General features: G+C 64.8%; 1 protein-coding gene across 5 annotated transcripts in view; it reads right to left on the minus strand.

Moving 5' to 3' along the window:
• Positions 1–341: 341 nt before the first annotated feature.
• KMT2D (lysine methyltransferase 2D) overlaps positions 342–25,824 on the minus strand; it is a 48,369-nt gene continuing 22,886 nt past the window's right edge. For 2 of the 5 annotated variants that reach the window (XM_084610255.1, XM_084610252.1), the window contains 29 exons: positions 25,432–25,596; positions 24,823–24,907; positions 24,372–24,616; positions 23,873–23,946; positions 23,699–23,749; positions 21,653–23,410; positions 20,933–21,106; positions 20,283–20,431; positions 17,638–19,676; positions 16,980–17,103; positions 16,794–16,881; positions 16,437–16,503; positions 15,921–16,153; positions 12,095–15,640; positions 11,804–11,947; positions 11,009–11,173; positions 10,633–10,789; positions 10,244–10,325; positions 9,814–9,989; positions 8,673–8,818; positions 8,360–8,495; positions 8,115–8,254; positions 6,694–7,843; positions 6,216–6,352; positions 5,745–5,875; positions 5,214–5,499; positions 4,981–5,054; positions 4,191–4,299; positions 342–3,690 (listed from right to left, as the gene is read on the minus strand). In XM_084610255.1, the coding sequence (XP_084466381.1) occupies positions 3,598–3,690; positions 4,191–4,299; positions 4,981–5,054; positions 5,214–5,499; positions 5,745–5,875; positions 6,216–6,352; positions 6,694–7,843; positions 8,115–8,254; positions 8,360–8,495; positions 8,673–8,818; positions 9,814–9,989; positions 10,244–10,325; positions 10,633–10,789; positions 11,009–11,173; positions 11,804–11,947; positions 12,095–15,640; positions 15,921–16,153; positions 16,437–16,503; positions 16,794–16,881; positions 16,980–17,103; positions 17,638–19,676; positions 20,283–20,431; positions 20,933–21,106; positions 21,653–23,410; positions 23,699–23,749; positions 23,873–23,946; positions 24,372–24,616; positions 24,823–24,907; positions 25,432–25,596 (11,924 nt within the window). In that variant the 3' untranslated portion in view covers positions 342–3,597. The remainder of the gene's footprint in view (positions 3,691–4,190; positions 4,300–4,980; positions 5,055–5,213; positions 5,500–5,744; positions 5,876–6,215; positions 6,353–6,693; positions 7,844–8,114; positions 8,255–8,359; positions 8,496–8,672; positions 8,819–9,813; positions 9,990–10,243; positions 10,326–10,632; positions 10,790–11,008; positions 11,174–11,803; positions 11,948–12,094; positions 15,641–15,920; positions 16,154–16,436; positions 16,504–16,793; positions 16,882–16,979; positions 17,104–17,637; positions 19,677–20,282; positions 20,432–20,932; positions 21,107–21,652; positions 23,411–23,698; positions 23,750–23,872; positions 23,947–24,371; positions 24,617–24,822; positions 24,908–25,431; positions 25,597–25,824) is intronic. The other 3 variants (XM_084610253.1, XM_084610254.1, XM_084610256.1) reach the window with 3 other exon arrangements.

The following is a 25,824-nucleotide window of genomic DNA, read 5'->3' on the forward strand; positions in this document are numbered from 1 at the left end:
CAATGATGCTTGTAGAGGGGAGCCTCAGCAGCCTTCTGTCACCGATTGGGAAATGTGTGCGCGGCCGCCTTTCAATCATAGCAGCAGGGAAGGGGCAACCTCACACCACCCAGCTCTGGTCAAAGTGCTCCTCTTTAAAACCTGGGGGGAGTAATGGCCCTTTGGCCCCAGCTCTGGCACCCATGCACCACTAGAGCACAGCGACTCTCCTACAAAAGATTTTCCCAGAGGAGGCTGGTAGGAGCCTGAGCTGGGAACTTGAGCTGCATTTAAATTTGGGGGAGGGAGGGGAGGGAAGAGAGAATATGGAACAACAACAACAAAAAAACCACAGGCGGAAGTCCAAGATCACCCAGTATTTAAAATGCACTTTTATTTTTTTCCTTTAAAAACAAACTCAGAGAAGCAAAATTTGAAACTCACTCTTTGCCTCTTTAAACATAAATTATATACATTTCAAAATTATATCCAATACAAAACATGCCACATACAAGTTCATTTTTTTGTTTTTCTTAAAAAAGGAATAATTTTATTTTTTTTCCATTCTTTTCTTTGTTACGAAGGACCACCTCGCTGTACAGGGTACACACAAAAAATAAAACCCCAAAACACACAGGAAGATTCCTCACAGAGTCCACGCTTGCCATAGTTTTATTTTAAACTTTATTTTTTTTAAAAAAACCCAACAAAATAATAAATGGTTATTTCAGGGTCATAAAAGGTAAAACTTAGAAGATAATATCTGCAACTGTAAACAAACAGAAGTATTGGACAAGGTTTTGAATGCAATTTTACAAGCAGAGAACTTTAAAAAAAAATCAAATGTCAGCTCTGGGGCTGGATTATAGTTTATATAAAAATTAAAAACTGTATAGGGTTCCCCCCTCCCCAGCTAAAATCTACAGGACTATTTTATACTCTAACCATAGTCTAAAAAGTCTTACATCCTGCTATATTCTGGTATTTTCTTTCCTCTTTCCCAGCTTTAATTGTTTTTTTGTAGTAATTTTTTAAATTTTTATTTTATACACTTTACAGCCTTCCAAGTTAATGGAAAAAAACAAAAAAGTTATACTGGCTTTTTCTCTCTCACACATCTTTATTTTAAAATAACATCCAGTGGTTTTATTATTGGTAAAAACAGTTTTTTCTCTACACAGCTCCCATTTTATTTACAGGGTTAAATTTAAATTTTGTGTATAGTTTTTATTTTATTATTCCCTGCCCTCACCCCGAGTTCCAACATTTCATTTTAAACCTTTTGCAGCTTTGAATAGTTGCAGAAGCAGCTTTTTAAAAACGCGACACTTCTCTCTCACTCAAAATCTTTTGATTTAAAAACATAAAATGCCCTGGGGCCCCCTCCCCCAGATTTCACTCCCCCCAAAATAATCTCACTTCATTTCATTCCCTCTCCTGCCCCCGGAGGGGAAGGAAGTTTAATACAAAAGAGACCCCTCCTCAGCTGAGCCATGCAGCTGTGGCATGGGGGGGCACTGCAGGAGTTCGTTCTGCTTCTTTCCTCACACCTGTGCTATTCCCTATGCCACCCCCGGGGGGGGGGGGGTGTCAGGCCTTTGTGCGTTAAGAGATGTCAAACGATACAGTTTACTGGAAAGGGGCAGCGAGAGCGGGACCTCCTGCCCCATCTGGTTTACAGCAGTCTTAGAAGGTCCCTCCTGGATGAGCATTCAACCGTCAGCAAGAGGGCGCTGTGGCAGGGGGAGGCTGGAGGGCGAGACGTGGTGCCCGGTTTGTAATGTCACCAATCCTCTCCCTTCCCTGGGGAGCCCACGCCTGGCAGGAGGCTCCTGGACCCCGTCACATACAGGGTTTCTATTTAACAATGAAGACAAGAGCAGGGAGTGGGGAGGATGTTTGCTCCCCTTGGTTGAGTTATGGAACATGCCCCCCCTTTCCCCCCCAAGATCTCCCCTCCCGCACAGTCCAAAATCTCAGCCAAGCAGAGCACAGAAGAGAGCCCCCCAAGATTCTAATATATACAAGCTAAGGTATAAATAGATAAATACCCCCCATACCACGCCGACATTACAGACCCAGACAGCCTCCTCAGGCCAGCCTGGAGCAGCAGTTCTGCTAGTGAAAGGGGAGCTGGTTAGTGGGGGAGCGGAGTGGCTGAGGCAGGGCCCAGAGCAGAGCTCGGCCCCCTACCCCACCCCCAGACTTAGGAGTATGGCAGCAGCAGTCAACTCTCAGCCTGAAACCAGGCTCCCCATGGAGCTCAGCTCCTCCAGCCCCAGGGGCTTGAACGGACACCTGGTCTCCCCGACACGCTGGGCTCAGTGTCCAGCAGCGGTGCTCGGGGGCTGCTTGCGCCGGGCTGGGAAGGTGGGTGGAAGCAGGGCCAGGGTCTTGGCACGTTCTAATTCAAGCCCCGAACCCCCACCTCTCCTGGGCTCTGCCTCTGGGCTGGCAGCAGAGTGCCCAGCTTTGTGCACGGTGTGGGAGTCGCCAGGAACACACCTGTGCACCTAACCGGGCGGGCCCCACAGGTGGGGGGAGGGGATCCTGGGATATTTTATGGTCTCTCTCCTTCCAGGCAGGACCAGGTCAGAGCTCAAGGCAACAATCTCCCTCTGCTCCAGGCTCCCCCCACGGCCACTAGTTCTCATTCAGAACGAGGAAGGTTGCGTGTGGTCAGTCTCGGAGGGAGGGTCACATTGAAAACAGCAGAATCTAACACTTAAAATGAGGTAGGTTTGGGTGCAGAGGCTCCTTGCGTCCGTGGGGGTGGGGAGCCCTTTTCTGCACGCGGCTCTCCCCAGCTCTGCTCCAGCAGCGGGTGCCTCCTTCACATGCTCACGGTGCTTTTGTTGACGGAACAAGAAATAAACCAAAGCCCAAGCGAGCTCTGTCCGTCTCCAGAGAGCCGGGCTGGGAGGTTTGGGATTGTCAAGCTCAAGGAGTCTCTTTGTTACCTTGGTAAGTTAGCGAGCAAATATTATTAGTTTCTTTTTTTTTTTTTTAAACAGACTGACTGGATCTGAGCTCCCCGTGGGTCCGATACCTCGGCCGCCCCGCCCCGGACTCCAAGCTGGAGCACCCCGATCACCCCGCATCCATCCAGTTATTTACAGTGAGCAAGGCGGACAGGGCAGGTTTTGTTGGTGCCACAGGCCCCACCCTCCTCACAAAACAAAACAAAGAAAACCCTGAGTTGCCAGTTCATCGGTTCCACTCATGGCGCTGCGGCCACCCACCCGGGGAGAGCAGCGCCCTGCCAGCAGAGGCCCAGGGCCGAGGCGCGCAGGGCTGGAGTGGCTAGGGAGAGCACCGAGGTCCCTGGTCTTTTCGATACGCCCTCCCTGTGGAGGTGAGGCGGGCAGCATCCGATGGGTGTGAGCAAGGACGGGCGCCCCCTGGAGCCACCTCGCCTTTGGAACCGAAGGTGGCCCCGGCTGACCCACCTGCACCAACCTCGCTTCCTGGGTTCCAGATGGGGACGTTTCCCCTGCGCCGTCTCTGCGTCCCCCGCCCCCAGCATGGCAAAGGGGGAGGAGAACCCGCAACAGAGGCCTCCTTCAGCAGGCTCTGCTGTGCCCCTGGGGCTGCCTGTGACTGGTGGCCCCGTGGTGGCTAGTTCATCCATTTCCTGCAGTTCCAGGCTCCGCAGTGGCAGGGGATCTTATGCTGATCGTCTTCAAAGTCAAACTGGTAGTCGTAGGTCAGCTGGGGGCGAGAGGGGCAGAGAGTGAGAGCCAGCAACGCCCTGGCAGATCGGCAGCACTCACGCCATCAGCTGCCGAGCCGCACCATGCCTGCCCCCTCCTGGCCCCGTGCAGCCCCGCCCTGTCCTGGCCCAACTTGTGGGGGGAGGAGGGGGGCCCTGGAGCACCCCACCCCCTCCTCGCCTGTCTCCAGGGGGCCAGCCACAGCCCTGCCCCCTCCTGGCCCACCCAGACTCTGCTTTGATTGGTTCCTCTTGTGGGGCCGGAGCTCCCCCTAGTGGCTGATCTCTCCCCAATGCTCTGAACAGCTCGGGATGCGCCTATGGGAAGGCTGGCGTGTGCGTGCGTGCTGGGTGACCTGCTGGGCAGATGCTGCTAAGGGGGGCCCCGCCCGCTGCGCCAAGCTCCCTGAGCCAGGAGGCAGCACAAACCGCATGCCAGAAGCCCCAAGGCCAGGCTGGGACCCCCGCTCCCCCTCCCTTCGTGGACCCAGTTCCCTACCTCCTCCCCTTTGGGAATCCGGCGGCTGGAAATGATAATGATCTTATCTTCCTTGTCGAAGGTCACGACCTCAGCCACACAGTTTGGGGCGCAGGAGTGGTTAATGTACCTGGCAGGAAGGGCAGAGAGGAGGCGTCAGAGTGGGGATCTGGGGACAAGAGGCGAGCCCAGGTGAGGGGTCAGGCCCTGCATCCCCCTGTCCCCCAGCAGGAATGCTCAGGCACAGCTTGGGGGGCGAAATATGAGACTTGATATGTCGAGTCAATGCCAGAGACCCCTTGCGCAGCTTGGGAGGGGAGACAGGGTGCCTGACATACAGGCCAGAGGGTGGGGGGGCTAGAGCCAGGACTCCTGGGTTCTCTTCCCAGCTCTGCCACTTCCAAATCCCTTCCTCACTCTGCCTCGGTTTCCAAGTTCCCCACAACCCCCAGCTCATGGGGCTGACGTGGGCTAGGCCCTCCAGGTTTACAGGGAGCAACGTGACTGCGCTCATCCAACGGGGCAGGTACCCCCACGTGCAGCTGGCCTTTCAACCGGAGATCGCGTCAGACTTGAACCCAGCACCTTTCGGATTGTAGTCGAGTGCCATAAGTTCTCAGCCACTGCCCTCCGCACGGGGCGGGAGGGTGTCAGTGACTGCAGGGCACCCAGCTGAAGAAAGCTAGAGGGGGCAAGCGGCTCCCACAGGGGCATTTCCCCCAAACTCCAGCACTGCCTCTCCCAGGGGCCATTTGCCCCAAACCCCAGCACCGCTGCCATCCCCCCCCAGCCATGTGCCCCACCCCCTCACCTGGCTGGGCCCCCCGTCAGCGTGGCGTCGATGACGTGCTCATTGTTGATGCGGAACATGTAGATTCCTCTGTTCTGGGAGCCAGAAGAGCAGAGAAAGCCAGTTATGCAGCCGCAGGGCCAAGGGTGTCCCTGGGACAACCCTGGGTCTGAGCCCACAGGGTGCTCCAGGCCCCACCCAGTCCCTGTGGTGTCTCCCCCGCCCTCCCCCCCAGACCCACCCCTCACACACACCTGCTCCTCGTAGATCTTCTCGCGCCGGTTGGCCACCTCGTTGCGGATGATGGTGCCGATGTACTCGATGACCATGGTGTGCTTCTCCAGGTCCTTGGCGGCATAGAGCCCCAGCCCCTGGATGCGGGAGCGCGCCAGGTACACGTTGTTCTTCCACTCGGTCTTGAGGCGGCGGTACTGCGAGGACTTGGAGTGCACAAACTGCTTGCTGTAGGGCGTGTTGGTCTCCCCCGTGAAGGTGCTCTGGTAGGCCTTGGACATGCTGGTGCTGTTCAGGGTGTGGGGCCTGCAGCAGGCGGACAGCATGGGCACGGCGGCAGGGGGGAGAGGGACCAGCACTGACCTCCCCCAGCCCCGAGCACATGGGGCCCCAAGGGAGTGGCTGGGAGAGCCCAGCCCGTTGAGGCTCAGTTTGCAATTCCCTCCCGCCCAGCCCCAGGCCTGGGGAACCCCAGCTCCAACCCAGGCCAGGGCCCCTCCCCCACAGGTGGCCCCCAAGGGGCATGGCCCCCCTCCCTTTCCCCCGCTAACCGTTTGTAGTGGGTGAGGATCTTGGGCTCGGAGCGGGCACAGCCGGTGGGGTTGATCATGAGCGGCAGCTCCATCAGGGGGTGGCGCCCGTAGCGGAACAGGTAATTCTGGCAGCTCTCCACGCCAGGCAGCTGGGAGGGAGCAAGCAGAACCCACCATGGGTTGGCTGACAGCACCCCAGTCCCGGTGCCTGGAGGGGCTCCACTGAAAAGGACGAGCCCTGTTCCGCACCCCCATCCCCTCGGGGCCCTGGGCAGGGGGGCCACCCCTCGGGGTGCGAGTGCTTCCCTGAATGTGCCCAGCTGGCACCAGCCCCTGTGCTGGGCCACAGTCCCCGGGGGGTCCCGGCCGATGTGGTTCCAAGCATATCGCCGGGTGCTGTGTCCCTCCCGCCCCTCGCTGTCGGGAGACCCCCCCCAGCCTGCCCCTCCCGTCGGGTGAGGGGTTCAGGGCTCCCCCCCGGGTACATACGGACTCGGCAATGCGCAGCACGGCGTGCACCGTGAGACCAAAGAGCTCCTCGCCCTTCAGGTACTCGGGGAAGAGCCGCAGCATGTCGGCCTCCTTCCTCATGGCCGCCACTGGCTCGATGATGCGGTTCCAAACGGCTGGCGGGGGGAGGGAAAAAGATGAGACTTGGCTTCCGGACCTGCTCCCCACCAGCCCCCCTCACCCCCAGCAGCGACTCCCTGTGGCCTGGCAAACAAGCCCAAGGCATCAACTCCCTCACCACGGTGAAAGGCAGCCACCTCTGGGGCGGGCTGCAGCAGCTGGTTAACAGCCACAGAGTTATGCTGCCAGAGACGGGCCACCCAGTGCGCCAATGCAGCCACCTCTGGGTGGGACACAGCAGCTGTTTACAGAGGGATCCCCCACCCCATGCTGAGCTGCGGCTGACTCTGGGATGGGGAGCAGCGGCAGGCTAACGGAGAGCCGGGCCCAGCCTCACCCTGTGGCGAGGCGTCGGTGAAGACCAGGTCCTCCAGGCCCTGCTCGATGGCCTGCACCACGAACTCGGGGCGCCCGTTGTTCTCGCAGACGGTGCATCGGTAGCAGCAGCGGCGGTTGTTGGTACGCAGGCTCCAGTAGATGCGGGTGGCCTCGAAGCCCACGGGGTAGAGGGCCGTGACGCTGTGGAAGTCGCCCATCTGGTGGGGCAGCAGCTGGCCGATGGCGTGGAAGAGCAGGCCGCCCACGCGGAACATGTGCAGACGCTCGCCGCGCTGGATGATGCTGGCGATCTGCTTCACCTCATCCCGCTCGATGTAGACACGCCGGAAGACGGTGAAGGTGCTGAGCTCCTGCTCGCAGGGGCCCTTGAGCTTGTGCAGCGGGCACAGCATGGTCTTGTCCTTGAAGAACATGCACTTGGCCCGGATGGCGCAGGCGAAGTGGTAGACGCTGGGGCAGCGGATGCGGTTGCAGCTGTTGGTGGCGCCCGTCTTCTGGCACAGGGAGCACTTGGTGAGCAGCCCTCGGTGCAGCGCCCCCTCCACGTTGATCAGCGCCCCGCCCTGCGTCTCGTACACCTCGGTGGACCACAGGGCGCAGTTCAGGTGCACCCAGAGGTCCAGGTCAAGGTTGAGGAGGCGGGCGGGCCCGTCAGTGGCACCGTCCCCCTCCTCGTGGCAGAAACAGCATTTGCGCAGGTCCCGGGGCACCTTCTCGGGCCGCAGGGTGGTGCCCAGCTTCTCGATGAACTCGGAGATCTCCTTCTCGCCGTCCTGCTTGGCGCCGCCCTTCTGGATGGTGATGAGGAAGCGCAGCCGCTTCCACCGCACTCCCTTCCACTTCTTGAGCCGGGGCCGGGGCTCCTCTCCCTCCTCCGGGGGCCGCGAGCGCTGCTTGAGCTTGGGCGGCGAACGGGCCGCCTCCTCCTTGGAGGGCGGGGAGAGGGCGGGCGGGGAGGGGGGCGCGGGGGCCACCTCAGGGGGCGCCTCGGGGATCCTGTCCCCAGGGGCGGGGCTGGCAGGGGAGGGGACGAGGGGGGACAGGGGTGGGGATGGCTCCTGGGGCAGGACGGAGAGCTGACGCACGTCCAGGTTGGAAACATTGTTCACGTAGCAGTGCTGCACGGCCTTCTCCAGCGCTGGGCTCTCCTGGGGGCACAGAGCAGGGCGGCTCAGAGCGCGGGCGCAGTGGGCTGGGCATGAGGGCGCTGGGCCCAGGGCTTCCCAGCACCTTCCCTCCCACACGGAGCCAGACAGCCCTGCTGGGGAGACCGGGGGCTCGCCCAGGATATCAGCCCAGCCAGAGGCTGCCAAGCCAGGGTGCAGCTGGCCCTGGGATTTGTCCTTCAGAGCTGCCCCACATCCCCATTCTGGCCCCAGGCCAAGAAACACCTCCGCCCCCCCGCCATGGGTCACTGACCTGTTTGAGCAGCGTCAGGATGTCCAGCTCATTCTTGAGGCTGTACCCCGGCAGCATGGCGTCAAACTGCTTCAGCCACTCCGTGCCAGCGTCGGGGGCTTTCCCTGCCAGCGCCGCCTTGGCCTTGCCGCCGAGCCCCCCTACGAGAGAGACGGGACCCCATGGCTCCGCTGCTGGCTCCCAGCGGGGAATGGAGAAACCCTCTGCCCACAGGGCTCCTCCCGCCGGGGCTGCCCGATACTCACCAGCCCCGTCCGTCTCCACCTTCTTGGCCTCAGGCCCGGAGCCCCGCACTGGGCTCTCGGGGAACAGCACCTCGTAGGAGCTGGGGATCCTCATGCGCAGCAGCTCGGCCACGGCCACCATGACGCCGTTCAGGTTCTGGGGGGCGAGAGGCAGGGCTGGGTCAGAGACGCTGCTGCGGCCCCAGCCAGGGCAGGACCCTGCTCCTGAGCTCCCCAGGGGCAGGGCCCAGCGAGACGATGCCGGGGGCTCTCCACATGGGCTGAAGGGAGCCCCGGCCCTCCCCGCTCCCCCTGCACACGGCGCCTCCCGCACCTTAGCAGCCGCGGCCGAGACGGTCAGCATGACAGAGACTTCGCTGCCCTTCCCCTTCTCCCAGGCGATGCCCTGCGCCAGGGCCACTTTCCCGCCGTGCTCCCCGAAGGGCTCCTGTGCCTCGGGGGGCCTCGGGTCAGGGAACACTGAGAGCAGGAGAAAAGACAGGTTAGGTGCGTGCCGCGCCCGCCCCCAGCCCCGTGAAGGGACCCCGCCCCCAGGGACCCCTCTGCACATGGCCCCCAGCCCCACCCAGCCCACCCTCCAGGGCATCCCCATACACCCTTCACCCAGGCCGACCCAGCCCCACCCACCAGGGCCTCCCCATACACACTTCACCCACCACCCACCACCCTCCAGGCTGACCCAGCCCCCCCCAGCCCCCCCTCCAGGCCGACCCAGCCCCACCCACCAGGGCCTCCCCATACACACGGCACCCAACCCCCAGGCCGACCCAGCCCCCCCTCTAGGCCGACCCAGCCCCACCCACCAGGGCCTCCCCATACACACTTCACCCACCACCCTCCAGGCCGACCCAGCCCACCCAGCCCCCCCCCCAGGCCAACCCAGCCCCACCCACCAGGGCCTCCCCATACACACGGCACCCAGCCCCCAGGCCGACCCAGCCCCCCCTCTAGGCCGACCCAGCCCCACCCACCAGGGCCTCCCCATACACACTTCACCCACCACCCTCCAGGCCGACCCAGCCCACCCAGCCCCCCCCCCAGGCCAACCCAGCCTCACCCACCAGGGCCTCCCCATACACACGGCACCCAGCCCCCAGGCCGACCCAGCCCACCCTCCAGGGCCTCCCCATACACACGGCACCCAGCCCCCAGGCCGACCCAGCCCACCCTCCAGGGCCTCCCCATACACACTGCACCCAGCCCCCAGGCCGACCCAGCCCCACCCACCAGGGCCTCCCCATACACACGGCACCCAGCCCCCAGGCCGACCCAGCCCACCCTCCAGGCCAACCCACCAGGGCCTCCCCATACACACTGCACCCAGCTCCCCCCCCCCGACCCAGGCCAACCCAGCCCTTAAAGGGGCACTCACCCACCAGGATATCCCAGCCCACCTTCTTCCCCCAGGTACCCAGCCCACCCTACTGGGACCCTCACCCCCCGCCTGTGCCCACCTGGGATGCTGGCTCTGGGGATGATGGGGATGACTGGTGACAGCACCCGCTCCTGCAGCTCCGGCTTCGCCTCGGCCAGCAGGGGGAAGCGGGGCGGCTCCTCGCCCAGGACGCTCTCTGGGGACGAGGCGGGGACGATGCTGTCGGGGGAGTCGCTCTCCTCGTCGCTCTCCATCCTGAGGGGAGACGCTGGTGAGACCCCGCAGACCAGAGACCCCTTGGCCCCTCCTGCCATCACTGGCGAGAGCCGGGGGGGGCCCTCGCCCTTCCCACACTGCACCCAGGAGACTCCCCACAGCCCCAGCCCGCCCCCCCCACCCCAGCACGGTGTTTGGCACGGCCAGAGGACACCCCCACCCTCCCCAAGGGAGCTGGGGAGGGGCAAAGCAACGGCACAGCCCAGGGCGGGAGCCCTCCCCCGGCCCCTCACCTCACGTCCTCTGTCTGGTTGTGCGGGGGCGTAGGCAGGGCTGCCAGAAGGTCCAGGCTCTTCACTTCCACGGCGGGCGCGTCTGGGCGAGGGAAGGAGGGCGAGGGTCAGCAAGCACCAAGGCCTGGCGCGCGGAGCCAGACGCTACCTGCCATGGGCATGCCGCCCAGCACAGCAGCCCCGCCCACCTCCCCCTCAGCCCCACTCGCCCTGGCAGAAGCTCCTCCCACATCCCATCAGTGCTGCTCCCGGGTTGGCCAGCAGGGGGCACCGGGGTACCCACACAACCCCCCACCAGAGCTCTCTGCTCCCCTGGGGAAGGGGTAGGTCGGCAGCTCCCCCCTGGGCCCCAGCCGTGGGGCTGGGTGCGCAGCCCTCGCGCGCCTTACCCTTCCGGCCTTCGGCTTCCCGGGCCTGGTCCGGCTCCTTGGGCTGCTCGGCCAGCTCCTCCGAGGAGGTGACGCCATTCACCATCTTCTGCTGCACGGAGGGGGGCGGAGTGGGGGGCAGCGAGGAGGGTGGGGTGGGCGGGTTGCTCAGGTTGTTCTGCCGGGAGAGGATCCATCATGGATGGTCACTGTCAGACAGCATCCCGCCCCCACCCTGCACCCAATCCCTGCTCTCCCCGCCCCCTCCTCACCCCCCAATCCCAATCCCTGCTCTTCCTGCCTCCCCTCCCCAAAGCGGGTGGCTCAGCTCTGTTAGTTCACCCACAGATAGGGAGACTGAGGCACGGGGCCCTGCCCAGGCTGGGGCAGGCAGTACCTTGGTGAGCAGCTGGGTGTAGTAGTCGGGGACGCTGTCCAGCACGGCACTGCCGAATGCCCCTTTCAGCTGGCTCTTGCCGTTGATGGGGCTGCTGCCGAAGGGCGCAAAGAGGCTGAAGTTGGCTGTGATGGTGGGTTCCACCAGGGGCAGCAGGGAGAGCTCCTGTCGAGAGAGGGAGGCAGTCAGGAGGGGAAACCCCCAAAACTGCCCGAGGCATGAACGCGTGGGCAGCTTAACCCCTCTGGGCTGGTACAGGCGATAGGGTACCCCCCAGCGTTCCCTCTCGGTTTTTACATCCATGTGCGGAATGAATTTTGTTATGTGTACCCATATGGAGGTGATGTGTGGTGGGGCCGAGGGGTTTGAAATGTGGGAGGGGGCTCAGGGCTGGGGGGGGGAGAAGCGGGCTCTGGGGTGGGGCTGAGGGATGCGGGAGGAGGCTCAGGGCTGAGGCAGAGGGTTGGGGTGGGGGTGAGGGCTCTGGGGTGCAGTCTGCCCAGGGGCTGCAGTGGGGAGAGAGGACTCCCACCAGCCCTCCCCAGCTGCAGCAGGTCCATGCAGGGGCTGGCGGGGAGAGCCCCCCCCCACTGCAGCCCTGAGCCCCTGCGGGAGCACCCAGCTTAGAGGGAACTTGGCCCCCACCCCCGGATTGGGGCCCCCCGGTGTGCGACCTGACCAGACCAGGAAGCCTTGAGAGACCCACAGTCCCAGCCCCTGGAAATGGCAGGGCCAGGTTGGGCTGTGCAAGGTGCCGGGGGGCACGTGACGGTGGGGCGGGGCGACGGCGGTTACCTGCTTCAGCTGCTTCATTAGGGCCTCGCTGGATTTGAGCCCATCCTCCTTGCGCAGCTTCTTGCGGGAGGCGGCCACTCGCTCCCCGCTCTTCTGGGCCCGTTTGGGCTTCGGGGCCGGGGGCTTCTTGCTGGCGGAGGGATCCTGTGGGGAGAGGGTGAGTCACGGGGCTGCCTGCGGCCCCACCCCACCCACACTGCAGGGCAGGGGACGGGTGCGTGCTCTGCACACCATTGTATTTACCGCCCCCGCCGTACCCCGCCCCACACCCCCGGCATGGCCCCTGCTCACCTCTCTGCCTGGGGGTGCTGCCAGCAGCCTCTGCTCCAGCCCCGAGAGCTTGCCGTCACTGTGCCCGTTGAGCTCGGACCGCAGCCCCTCGGCGGAGCGCTGCGACGCCAGCTGCACGTTCTTGGCCCGCAGCAGCTTCTGCAGCAGCAGGTGCCCAGCCTCAGACCTGGCGCCCGCCAGCAGCTGGCTACCCATCAGGAGCTTGTTGGCTGGGGTGGGCGCCGGCTCCCCGTTGGCCTCGCGTTTCACAGCCTGGCCCCCGCCCAGCACGCACGGCGCCGTCTCCTCCTTGGGCTCCTGCTTGATGCAGACCCCAGGGGCCTCGGTTGGCAGGGCCCCCCCTTCCAGAGGAGAGGCCTGTGGGCCCGGCCTTTCTACCACCTGCCCGTTGACTTGACTCCCGGCCAGGCTGCGGTCCAGTGGCTTTCTCGATCCATCCATGGGCTCCATGCTGGGAGAGGAGTTGGGACCCTGCACTGCTGGCTCCCAGTGGCCAGGGGTCCCAGCAAAGGACTCCTCCCCTGTTTGGCTGGGGGGTGGCTTTGGGACAGCGGGCACTGGCTCCACCAGGAAGCTATTCTGGGTGGGCGTCAGCCTGTGCTCGGGCTGCGCCCCAGGGCTCTGTGCCACACTGGGCGGCCTGGCCAGGGTGGGCGGGGAGGCTTCCTTTGGCTCTTGGGGGCTCTGTTCCCGGCTGGGTGGGGGGTGCTGATGCACAGAGCCCAGGCTGACCATGCTCATGGGCGCCTGGACCGGGGTGGCCGCCGGTGGGGCCGAGAGTCTGAGCACCCCCTGCTGGGGACTACGCCCCACCAGTGCCGTGTGCACCAGTTCCGCCAGCGGCTGCTGGGGGGCGCTCAGCGGCACTCTCTGCTGGCCGGTGGTCACCTGCTCCATGGCAAACCCTGGCTGCATCTGCTCTGCAGCAGCGGAGGGGCCAGCTGGCCGGACGTGGAACACCGTCCCCGGCTGCCTCGGTTGCTGGCGCACCACGGAGGCCTGCAGGGCCGAGGGAGGGTGCGGCCCCTGCTCCAGCGATGCCTGGCCCTGCCCCGGGAAGGGGCCGGCCTGCCTCAGTGCCTGGCTCTGCTGCAGCAGGCTCTGCTGGTGGCGCTGCACCAGGATGGCCTGCAGCTGCTGCTGCTGCTGCGGGGTGAGATGCCGCAGCTGCGGGCTTTTGGAGATGACGCCTTGCAGCTGAGCTCGGAATTGGCCCATCACTGGAGCGGACACCTGGCTCAGGATATTCTGTGCATGGGATGCCTGCGGGACTAGCAGGCTCTGCTGCGGCTGCCCCATCGGCCCAGCCTTGTGCTGCCCTGCTGGGCTGGGAAGCCGCTGGCCCACCGGCCCTTTCGGCTGCTGTTCTTGGCTTTGTGTCGGCGGCTGGCCTGCAATCCTTTGTGCCTGGCTCGTCATGCTCCCGGGCTGCTGTTGCTGTTCTGCCACCGAGCCCTGCGGGGCCAGCAAGTGAGGCCCCTGGGCAGGGTCCGAGTGCGGCTGCTCTTGCCTCATGGCGCCCCCCAGCTGCGCCAGCCCCCCGCTGTTCTGCAGCGGCGGATGAAGCAGGCTGCTTTGCTGCTGGCCCCCCTGCATTCGCTGCGGCTGCTGGAGCTGCAGGGAGCTCGCCATGGCCGGCTGCTGCCCCAGCTCAGGCTGGTGTTTCTGCAGCTGCTGCTCCTGGCTGGCCAGCGCCAGGGGACTGAGGTTCTGAATGCCCGGCTGCTCCTGAGGGCCCATGTGCGGCTGCCCCCCGAGGTCCTGGCTGCCCGGCCCACCCACGGCGGCGGTCAGCTGAACCTGATGCTGCCCCCTGCCCTCGGCACCCTCTGGGGGCAGCACAGTGCTCTCTGCCCCTCCCTGCTGCTCCTTGGCGGCCGCGCCCTGCGGGGCTGGCTGACCTCCCTGACTCAAGTGTGGCATGGAGGGGGACTGACCCAGGGCCCCATGCTGTGGAAAGTGCGGTAGCTGCTGCTTGGGGGCCTGCCCCTGCCCCACGAGGCCCGGCTGGGCGGCCTGCCCCTGCCCCAGCAGGGCCTGATGCTGGGCACGAGAGCTCTGCTGCTGTTGCATCAGCAAGGGCCGTGACTGGCCCAGAAGTCCGGCCTGCTGCTGCTGCGCCGGCGATAAAATCAGCCGGTGGCCCACAAGGCCCTGAGTTTGCTGCACCAGCTGAGGCGAGCCCAGCACCCTCTGCTGGTGGGGCGCTAACAGCACCTGCCTCGGGGGGTTCTGGCGGCCCGCCACGCCCTGATGCTGCAGCATGGACGCCTGGGAGTGCCCCATCATCCCTGGCTGCGGCGAGAGCTGCTGGACCAGGATGCCCTGCTGCTTCGGAACCATGGGCTGCCCCCCACCGCCCTGCTGGGGAGCAGGGGGCTGCTGCTGCTGCTGCACCTGTCCCAGCATGCTCTGCTGCTGCGGCTGCGACACCTGTCCCAGCATGCTTTGCTGCTGCTGCTGCTGCGGCTGCGACACCTGTCCCAGCATGCTTTGCTGCTGCTGCTGCTGCGATGACGACACCTGTCCCAGCATGCTTTGCTGCTGCTGCGGCTGCGACACCTGTCCCAGCATGCTTTGCTGCTGCTGCGATGACGACACCTGTCCCAGCATGCTTTGCTGCTGCTGCGGCTGCGACACCTGTCCCAGCATGCTTTGCTGCTGCTGCGATGACGACACCTGTCCCAGCATGCTTTGCTGCTGCTGCTGCGGCTGCAACACCTGTCCCAGCATGTTTTGCTGCTGCTGCTGCGACAACGACACCTGTCCCAGCATGCTTTGCTGCTGCTGCACCTGTCCCAGCATGCTTTGCTGCGGCTGCTGCTGCACCTGTCCCAGCATGCTTTGCTGCGGCTGCTGCGGCGACGACACCTGTCCCAGCATGCTTTGCTGCGGCTGCTGCACCTGTCCCAGCATGCTTTGCTGCGGCTGCTGCTGCACCTGTCCCAGCATGCTTTGCTGCGGCTGCTGCGGCGACGACACCTGTCCCAGCATGCTTTGCTGCGGCTGCTGCACCTGTCCCAGCATGCTTTGCTGCGGCTGCTGCACCTGTCCCAGCATGCTTTGCTGCTGCTGCAGCGACACCTGTCCCAGCATGCTTTGCTGCTGCTGCAGTTTCTGAGCCAGCTGCATCCTCTGCAACTGCCTCTCCTGCATCAGCCGGGTGTCGGCGGCCAGCCCCCGGAGCGCGGGACTCCCAGGGAAGAAGCTGCTGGACGTGCTGGGGACGGCGGCGTTGCCCAGGAAGGACAGGCCCTGCTGGACCGCCATGGAGACGCCGCCCTGGGGCAAGCGCACGCCGCCTGCTTGCCCTGCCAGCTGGTTGGGCTGCTGGCCCAGGCCTTGCGCCCCCACCATGGCCCCCGTTTGCTGGGGGAGCTGTGGCTGGACACCGTGGGCGGCGAGCAGCTGCCCTGGGAGCTTGGCCAGGAGCCGGGGGCTCTGCGAGGGGCTGAGGGCCAGAGCGGCGGCACTCTGCTGGTGCTGCTGCTGCTTGTTGCGGTACTCGGCCATCAGGTTGGTGTGCTCCTTCTGCTGCTTCCGGACCTGCCGGGGAGAGCGCTGTCAGCCCGCCGGCCAGCCGGGGGGGGGGGGGGGCAGCGGCAGTGCCGCTGCCCGGCCCCCGCCCGCCACAGCCGAGCCCAGGGCGCCCCCCACCCCTCACACACCAGCCCGGCCAACCTCTAACCACAAACTCGCCCCACCTGCAGGTGAAGACTGCCCCCCGTGCACTGCCATTGTCTCCTCCAGCTGCTCTATCCCCAGGCTTTTCCTCCAGCACCCCCACCCCCTTGGCACGCTTGCTCCACCTCCCCCAGTCCCCCACCTGGTCCAGCTGCTTCTGGATCTTGCTCTGCTGCTCCGTCACCAGCTTGAGCTTCTCAGCGTCGGCCTCGGGGAACTCACGGCCGGCCTTCTTGGCGGTGCGCTGCTTGGCGCACAGGGCCTTGCGGGACTTGCGGTGCACGCCGATCTGCTCCTCCAGCACCTTCAGCTGCATCTGCAGGAGCTGCTGGGTGTGGAAGAGCCACTCCTCGTACTGCCGCTGGTCGGCCTCGTCTGCAGAGAGGGGCACTGCGGTGAGACAGCCGTGGAGACGCTCCTCTCCCGCACTGCCCCTGGCCCCCCAGGGAAGATGGTCCCCCCGAGCTCGGTCACTGAGGCTCAGAGAAAACCCAGCATTTCCATTCACAGCCAAGCCCCACAGAGCACCAAGAAGGTGGGCGGCAGCCCAATGCCCAGGACCAGCCCATACAACCCTCCAAGTGACCCCCCCTCCTGGCAGGGGGCTCCCCCAGGCAGGGGGTTCCCCCAAACTTGCCCCCCAACACCAGCTACTTACTGATGACGCCCTGAGCGAAGGTGGGTGGGTTGGGGCGGGTCTGAGACGGGTCGTTGCCACTTCGCTCCTAGGAGAGATGGAGAATGTTTATGATCATGTGCACGCCCCCCACCCCAGCCCCCAGTACCACACACTGCCCCCTGTCCCTGCCCCCCCCAGTGCTGCCCCTCACACTGACCCCCCCCCCTTGCAGCCTCCACACACTCGGCCCGTCTGCAAGGGCGATTCCCAGTGCAGATGCCCGTGACCCACCCAACTCATCTCACACACGAGCCCCAGAATGGTGGCGGAGACACCCCGGTGCTGGGTATTTGCTGGGCAAGGCAGCACGGGGGGTCCAGACAGCCACATGCTCACCTGTCCGCTCCCAGCTGGGACGTGGTTCTGCATTTCGGCCGTGGCCGTGGCTCCCGAGAGCCGCTGAGCCAGCAGGGACACCTGTTGCCTTTGGAACCAAATCAAGAGAGAAGAATGAACCAGGAACTGCTCCTGCCCTCAGCCGCCTGCCTGCCTGCCCCCCTCCCACACATGCCCCCCTCTTACCTGTTCATCCCAGGGGCCACCCCAATGCTTCCCTGAGCCATCACCTTCTTGATGCCCTTCAGCGCTACCATCTTGGCCTTGGCAATGGGGTCCATGATGTCCTCAGCCGCAAACTTATCCAAGTCTGCGTGGAGAAGGAGCGTCAGCCAGAGCCCGCTGCAGGGCTCCCACCCCTGGCAGACCCAGCTGCTTCCCCCGGCTAACACCCACCAGGCTCCGAGACCACAGGAGGAACCGCCACCCCCTATGTGGGAGTCTCAGTGCCCCCAACCCAGAGAGGAGGGGCAGCTGACAACAGACGTGGCTAAAGGGTGCCAATTTCCAGAATCCATGTTTGGCGGGCCCAAGCGGGGATGGAGCTGCTCTCCACGGCCTGAGCAGGCAGTTGGCACAGGCCCCATCCACGCTCCTGTGGGGGGCAGGAAACAGGACGACTCCCCAGCATGCCCCACCCAGGTCGGACAGGGTCACCCCTCAGCTTCCCACTCTCGTTCAGTCCTTGGCTGGTCAGCTGTGGTCGCCCAGTGCCAAGGGAATGCTCCTCCACTGAGACCCCCCCAGCTCCCTTCAAATGGGGAGGGGTTTCCCCAGATGTGGGGCCAGATCTGAACTTGGGACCTCAAAAGTCTGCCATCCCTTTGCCCCCGCTGGCTCCTACCTGTGTCAGGGAAGAAGCTGTTGGCCAGCTGGTGCTGCTGCATGACAAGCTGCTGGGGTTTCATGCCCATGGGGGTCGGCTGCACCCCAGGTATCTGCTTCTGCACCAGCACCTGCTGCTGGTTTGGCTGCGGGGTCAGCGCCGGCTGGACGCCGTGCTGGGCGGCGAGGACGTGGGGCTGGGGCTGCGCCATGTGTGGGGCCAGCACCTGGCCCTGCTGGGATCCCACCACCCGCTGCTGCTGCGTCATCAGCTGTTGGGTGGGCACCAGGTTCTGCTGCCTGGCGATGAGGCCCAGCTGCAGCTGTTGCTGGGGCCCCACCAGGCGGGGAGCCTGCCCGTCCGGGGGCTGGGCTGGCCCCGCAGGGTGAGCCAGAATGGAGTGCTGCTGCACAGTCTGGAGGTGCTGGGCGCCCCCCGGCAGGTGGGCCGACATCTGCTGCTTCTTCTGCAGCTCCTTCTTCTCGTGCTCCAGCAGGTCCTCGATGAGCAGGGGCAGCTCGCTGGCCACCAGGGAGCTCTCCATCTTCTCTAGGTCATCAGCCGGCGAGTGCTGGGCGTTGGCCAGGCCCAAGGCCCCTCCATCCAGCTCCAGCAGGGAACTGCTCTGGCTGGCTGCCAGCCCGCGGCCCGGAGCAGCATAGGAGCCCTTGTCTGAGCCAGAGGTGGCAGGTTGGCTGTTGTTTGGGAAGGGGGCTGTGCCGAGCCGCACGGGCCCTGCTCCGGGATTCAACAGGTTCTGGCCAGGCTTGAGCGTCAGGCCTAGGGAGGCAGCCATTTTCTCGGCCCCCTGGAGGGCCTCCGACTTGATGGGGACCGGGAGGCGGTCAGAGGCGCCGGCGTTGAACTGGCAGGGGGATGTCTTCAGGCAGCCATCCTCCAGCTTGGGCTGGACGCTGGCCGGCAGGGAGGCCGGCTTGGCTTCCAGGATGCTGGCCTGGGCCTTGAAGGTCGGGTGGGGAGCCGGTGCCGTGCTGGAGGGGCAGGGGGCAGGCGCCAGCCCTTCCCTGGGGGGTGCCAGCTCCTTGGGCTCCCCGGGGCCCTTGGGGCAGGGCCCAGCTGGCTCCCTCTTGAGCAGGGCCTCACGCTCAGCCTTCTCGTTGGCCGACTCCACCAGGCGCAGGTGCTCGTTGAAGATGTCCTTCTTGTCGCCCGTGTCCAGCTCGGGGTCGGTGTAGGCCAGCAGGTCGAACTCGTCGCCATTCAGCAGGTCGTCCAGGTGGGGGTCGTTGGTCTCCAGGTTGTCCAGGTTGCCCAGGTCGTCGTCCCCCTTGGCCACGTCCGGGTCCAGGCTCAGGTTGGCCAGGTCGTCGTCCTCCAGGTCCTTGTGGGAGTCAAAGTCGTCGTCCAGGTCGGGCTCCCCCGGCACCTCGCATGGGAGCCGCCCACCCTCCAGCGCCAGGTGGCTCTTGCTGGGAGCTGGAGCCGGAGCCAGTGGGGGCTCCATGGCAGGGCTGTCCTTGGGGCCCTCGGGGCGCAGGCTGGTGGACGACAGCGGGCGGGGCGGCCCGTGCTGCAGCTCCAGGCCGCTGGCAGGCGGGGGCAGCGGAGGGCCACTTTTGGGGGGAGGCTGGTGGCTCCGCTGAGCCCCCTGCGGGGAAGAAGCAGAGGGCAGCAGAGGGGCCGGCAGCTTCGGGGGCTGCAGGACCGGGGCTGCCAGAGGCATGACAGAGGCACGCAGGGCCTGGCTGGAGCTCTCGTCGCCGGGCAGGAAGAAGCGTGGCCTGGCCGGGGGGCCCTGCTGGACGAAGGGGGAGCCCATGCCCCCGGCTGCCCCCTTCTGGGAGTTGTGCCGCAGCTCAATGAACTGGGCCCCCATGGCGCCGGGCGAGGATGGGATCTGCTCGGCAGGGCCTGGCACGCGCCCAGCCAGGCCCCCCAGCGCCGGCCGGCCGAGCTCGTGGCCAGGCAGCTGCTGGAAGCGGGCCGGGCTGGGGAGCCGCACGGCTGCCTGCTGCTGCCACATCTGCTGCTGCTGCGGCGAGGGCCCCTGGAACATGCCGCGTGGGAAGAAGGTCTGGGGGGCTCCCACCGCCGGCCTGCAACACAGACAGGGAGGGTCAGGGAGCGGCCCCTGCCTCAGGCGCCCCAGGAGGTGCAGCTCCTGGCCCGCACAGGGTGCCTGTGCCACCATCCGCCCAAGGGCAGAGCCACAGCCAAGGAGCTCCCTCGCTCGCCCACCCCAGGGGCAGGTCAGCAGCAGCTGGGGCTTCTGGAAGCGGACACGGGCTGGCCACGCCCCAGCACGGCATCGCCCCGCTGAGGGGCTCCTGTCGGACAGGCTGAATCCCCAGCAGACCTGCCAACGGCTTTCCCCACCCACGTCTGATGTCAGGGGATGGGGGCTCAGTGACGGCACCCTGTCAACGGGGGCCACCCCAGAAATCCCAGCCCCCCACTCCCCCAGTGGATTCCAGAGAGGGGAGCGAGGCTCTCTGACTAGCTGGGCCTGGGAGCAAGGTCTCCTCAGTTCTATTCCCAGCTCTGCCACAAACTCGCTGAGTACTCGTGGGCCTCAGTTTCCCCACGTGTAGATGAGGGCAGGGTCTGATGGGTAAGTGAAGTGCCATGCCCTGCTCTCTCCCTGCTGTGAGTGCAGCAAGGCCAGAGCACTGCTCGCCTCCAGCACCTGTGGGGACACGCACCTGCCGTTGAGGTCCATGGAGGAGGGCGTGGCGGCAGGCGGCGGGCGAGAAAGCCGTTCGTCCGGTGCGAAGGCCACGGGCACCATAACTGGCCCAGAGAGTTTGCTGCTACCAGGGGCTGCGGGCAGATTCCCGAGGGTGCTCTTGTCCTGGGAAGGAAGGAAGAGCGATTCCACCTGTACCCCGACTCCTACAGATCACTCCCTTGCCTGCACCCTTCCCCTCCAGCTGTGAGGGATCCTGACTTCCCTCCTGACCCCAGCCTAGGCTCAAGCTTCTCTGCTGCAGGCAACGGGCAGCTCTAACTAGTGCACCTTGCTGCCCTTGTTCGGGACTAGCCCCAGCCCCATCCGAGTCTCCCCATGCGCTTTGTCTGGTGACACCCTGCAGCAGGGAGCTCCCCAGGTGACAGGCACTTCCAGATCTGTGCCCTCAGCCCCCGGCCCTCTGTCCCATTAAGAGGGGCCCTTGTGGGAGCGCGGGGCTTGTGCGCTGTGTTCATCAACGTGCAGAACCAAATCCACAGTGGCCGGCTCCGACTGCCCCTGGGGCGGGGCTGGGCGAGGCCAGGCCAGCGGCCCTGGGGCCAGTACGACGTGGCTCATACGGCTACGGAGATGTTCATGTGGCCCCAGCCACGCCTGCCCTACCTGCGCTGGCTGGTAGGGTGCCAGGCCCCTGAGCTGCTCGAAGGCCGGACTGCTGGCTTCGGCACTCCACGCTGCCTGGGAGGAGCTGGTGGCGGCGGCCGCACTCTCCTTCTCCTGCCGCAGGTTGTTCCTCTGGATCTGCTGGCGGATGAGGAGCTCGCGGAGTCTCTGGCGCTGGGAGATGAGGGATGCACCGTTACAGCAGGGCCTAGACTGCACCCTGGGAACTCACCTCCCTACCCCTGAGCATCTGGGGGACGGAGCGGCGACAGGACATCCAGGGCAGCTTGGAGACTCTCTGCCTAAGTTGACTAGACTGACACAGGTGGGAGGGTAAACTGAGGCACGGAGAGGGAGAGGGCCTTGCCCAAGTCACCCAGCAAGTTAACGGCAGAGCCGGAAACAGCACCCAAGCCCCAGTCCATGCAAGTAAAAGAGACTAGAGGGCAAAGAGCCATTCCCTGGGCTCCAGCTCTCCCTTGTATCCTCTTGGCGACATCACGGTGTCCCTGGGCTCAGCCCCCACCAGCACCCACACATCCTGTGCCTGGCGCTGGGAGGGAAGCGGGGTGCAGTGGTTAGAGCAGGGGGATTGGGAGCCAGCAGTCCCAGCTCGACCTCTGATTCGCCGTGCACCTGGTCTGTGCTCAAGGATGCCCCGAGCCAGTGCCCCCAAAGCCAAGTCACCCCCAAGGGTTAAGGAGAAAGCGGAGCGCTCACCTGCCTCTGCTTCTCCAGCTCCGACTGGCTGACGCTGCCGAGGGTGCCCTCCTGGCTGACGGGCAGCTCAGGCAGCTCCCGGCTGGGGAGAGCAGAGATCCCCGACACCACCTCGTCCCGCTTGTCAGCTGGCAGCACCATCCCGGCTCGGGGCAAGTAGGTCAGGGAACTGTCCTGCTGCTGCTGGGGGTGGGGGGGTTGCTGTGGCAGCACCGAGGGGGGACGCAGGGGAGAGAGGCTGTAGGTTTCAGCAGGGCAGTTGCCAGGCCCCAGGGGGCTACCGGCCTGGTGGAAGCCGGGCGAGGAGGCATAGTTGGTGCTTTGGGGCTTGCCCACGGGCTGGCTAGAGGCGAAATGGCTGTTCATCCCGTGGGGTTGGTGGGAGGGGGAACCCTTGAGGGTCTCCGAGACAGCTGGGGGGAAGGTGAACCGCATCTGTGCCGGGGCGCCAGGGAAAACGCTGGCTCCGGGGGAGCGGGCAAAGGGGGGCTGCTGGCTTCCCGGCCCCTTGGAGTGAGGGTCACTGGGCTGGGCTGGAGGGAAGCCCCCGCCAGCTGGGGGATTGTGGGAGACTGGGATTGATTTGAAGCCGGAGTCAGGCATTTGGGGCCGCGGGGGCTTGTGCAGGGGGGCAAAGGGGTCCCGGGACTGGGGGCGCGAGGGGGGTCTGGAGTAGGGGTCGGGGGACTGGAAGCGAGGGGTGACGGGTGACTGACAGCAAGCCTCATTGGAGAGTGGCCGGGGGGTGAGGGGGGACTGGGAGCTGGACTGGGACTGTGGGCTGGCGGGGACGCGGGAGAAGGGGTCGGAAGGCAAGGACCTGGGGGGCAGGGCACAGCAGCTCTCGGGGGGCTGTGGCCGGGGCGTCAGGGGGGGCTGGGCATAGGGGTCCGAGTAGCAGGACACGGAGGGCGACTGCCTGTAGAGGTCAGGGTGGCTGGGAGGTGAGGGGGCCAGAGCCTGGGGATGCGGATGCGCGAGCCCTGGGCTCTGTGGCTCTACCTGAGAGACCCGTGGGGTCAGGGGGGCTTTGAACACGTCGGCCGCCTTCAGCTCGGCGGAGGAGAGGTGGGACGGGGAATCGGCGTAGCCCATGGCAGCCACGTAGCCAGGAGAACACACTCCCGGGCCCCCTTCCTCCTTCTTCACCTGCAGCCCCCCAGCTTCCAGGCTCCGCTTCTGCTCCCCGAACGGAGGGGGTGAGAGCAGCGGCTCGGGGGGCCTGGCCCCAGGGCTCCCTGGCACCGACAGGTTGTCCAGAGAGCCACTGAGGCAGCGAGGTTTCAGGAAGGGGTCTGGGGTGGAGGGCTGGTGCCGGGGGGGTCCAGGGGAGGTGGGGTGGAACTCCGGAGGCTGGGGGCCCAGGGCCGGCCGGGGAGTGGGCAGGAGCTGCTGCTGCTGTTGTGTGGGGAAGGGCTGAAAGGCAGCTCCGGCAGTGGGACTCTGGCCCAGGGGCGAGGGGAAGCGGGGCTCTAGCGGGTAGGTGGGGGCCATGCTGTAGGGGTCGTGCGAAGGCACTTGGGAAGGAAGCTTGAGGGAGAGCTCGCTGGACTCGGCCCCCGGTTCGGCGCCAGCAGGGGACTTCAGGAACCCGTCCGTGGAGCCAGGCAGGGCCAGCGGGCTGTTGATGTAGACAGGCTGCCCCGCAGCACCAGGCAGCGCCCCCTGCTGGGGCGGGATCCTCAGGTGCAGCGCGGGTCTCTCAGGCTTGCGCAGCACCTCCCCTTTGGTCTGCTTGTTGATCTGGCTCTCGGCCTGCTGCAGAGACAGCGCAGGATGGGGGTCAGCTTGCCAGGGGATCCTCTCTGCACTGCAGAGAGCCTGAGACGGCATCAGGTCAGATTCCCCCCCCCCTCACACCCACCCACCACCTTGGGCTGTGAAACGGGGATGGGGCAGGGAAGGGAGGATCCGGCAGAGTCAGAGGAGGGGCCAGTTGCTCCAGTTCCTCCCTGGCCCAGTCTGGGTCCCCGAGAGGAAGAAAGGACAGAGAGGAGCCCCACAAGGCTCCTGCCTGCGTCCGGAACGCTCTCCCCCGGCACGTACCTTCTGCACCTTGTTGATGCGATGAGCCGCCCGGTTATCTTTGGCCTTTTGCTGCACAAAAAAACAATCAGTTCTCAGAGCTGGGCTGTGAGACTCCCTGTCGATCCCCCGCGAGCAGGTCACGCTCCCCGGCCACAGCCCGCAGTGGGGAGCGGGCCCACGCAGGAAACTCACCAAGTAGGGGGCTTTGTCCGGGGCAGGGACCTTTCTCCAGAGCTTCATGATCTGTTTGCAGCGGCTGGACCAGTCTGGGTGGGGGACAGAGACAGAGGTTACGATCGCCCCAAATCACTAGCCATGGCAGCCTCCGGCTGGAGTCTCTGGAGCATTCGGGGTTTATGTCCCAAGCCCCAGCCGGGTCAGGGCAGGTGTGGGGACATCCCTCCAGCCTGGGCTCCCCAAGATGCATGGCCAGGGGCTTCGTGAAGCCAATGGAGGCTCACGCCAGAGAGCTCTCTGGGTAAGGAGCTTCTTAGCCAACACAGAAGTTTCATGCCAAGAGGACTATGCGCAAGGAACTCTTCCCGCAATAGAAGAAAGGGCTCAGTGCCCTCATACCAGAGAGGATTATGGGTAAGAGCCTTCACTCGGCCACTGAGATCCAGAGAGGCTGGTTACTGAGCATCCCTCCTTCCCGAAGGGGGCAGCCAGAGGGGCGAGAGCAGTTGCCTACCTGGATAATCCTGCTTGAGGCTGGGGAAGTTCATGTTGGCATAGAGTACGGGCGAGATGGTGGACAGCTCGCCCAGCTCCTCATCCTTCTCCCAGCGCTGTAGGCTCCGCTGGTTGTAGGAGAGCCCATCCCCCTCACCCTCCGTGGTGGGGGTGGTGGGTGTGGAGGGGGTGGTGGCAGCCGAGCTGCTGGCCCAGGGGCTCTCGGGCTCGCAGTGGTCTGGGCTGAAGAAGCCACTTCTCTCCCTACACCGGGGAAAAAGCACATGGCCTGAGTCACCAGGGCTGCGGGCAAAGCCCAGGGCACATGCCAGCTGGGACAGATTCCAGCCCCTGGATTGAAGCAGCCCCCAGCGCCTTAGGGACCCGCATTCACCCCATCTCCTGAAGAACCCCGTGCCCTACCTCTCCCAAGGGCACCAGCACTGCCCGCCTGGCACGCACCAACATACCTGTTATCGAGGAATGGGGACTGGCAGACTCCTGAGTAGGACTCCATGGGGACAGTGGAGGAGAGAGAGCCCAGAGAAACACTCCCTGTGAGGGAAGGCAAACCACGTGGCAGAGAGCTGGCAATGCGAGTCAGAGCCAGCCTCCCCATCCCCAACTCCCCCTCCCACCTGCCCCAAGAGGGCTCCTAGAGCCAAGCCAGGTGAATGCCTAGCTCCTAAAGAGTCCTAACACCACTCTCTCCTCCCCCAGGAATCACCCTCTGTTTCACCATGTGCAATAAATGCACAAGAGGGGTGACCTTCCCACAGATCACACAACACATCGATGCAGGAAACAGAACCCAGGAGTCCGGTCCCGCAATGCTGTCCTCCAGCCCCTAGATGGTGCTGCCTCTGCTCAAACCAGGCTGCACAGCAAGGGGCTGGAAATGGGGCACGCCGAACACGCCCAGGTTTGCTCTCCTGTGTCCTGCCTGGCGTAACAGACAGCACCCCCTGATGGCCCTCCCTCTCACAACCGGTCCCGAGAGCAGCCCTTTCACACCAGGAGTTTTTGGAAGGGGGTTGTAATTTATCAGCCACACTCGCCACACGGGACAGACAGGTCACCTTGCAGGAAGGGCCTCTGGGAGAGCTGTGCCCGGTTGGCGTCTCGCCCTCCCATGCTGGCCTCCATCCCTGCCGCCACGCAGCTCAGCTGCTGCTCCCGCTCGGCAGAGCCCAGCACGTCCTTGAAGAGCTGCTGGATGTCCTTGCTCTCCATCTTGGGCAATTCTGGGGGAAGAGGGATGATCAGAATGAGCACAGGGCTGGGGAGCTGCATGGCCTCATGCCCCGTGTGCGGATCCACCCCGTTCCAAACTCACCATCTTCCAGGGCGAAACTGAGGGACAAGACGTCCCCTCACACAGCACGCCAGTTGCGCAGCTGGAAAAGGAACCCAGGAGTCCTGACTCTTGGGTCCCTTCTACTCTACTAGACCCCACCTCCTCTCAGAGCCTT

This window comes from Lepidochelys olivacea (assembly GCF_965140295.1).
Source record: "Lepidochelys olivacea isolate rLepOli2 genome assembly, chromosome: 20".
Lineage (NCBI taxonomy): Eukaryota > Metazoa > Chordata > Testudines > Cheloniidae > Lepidochelys > Lepidochelys olivacea.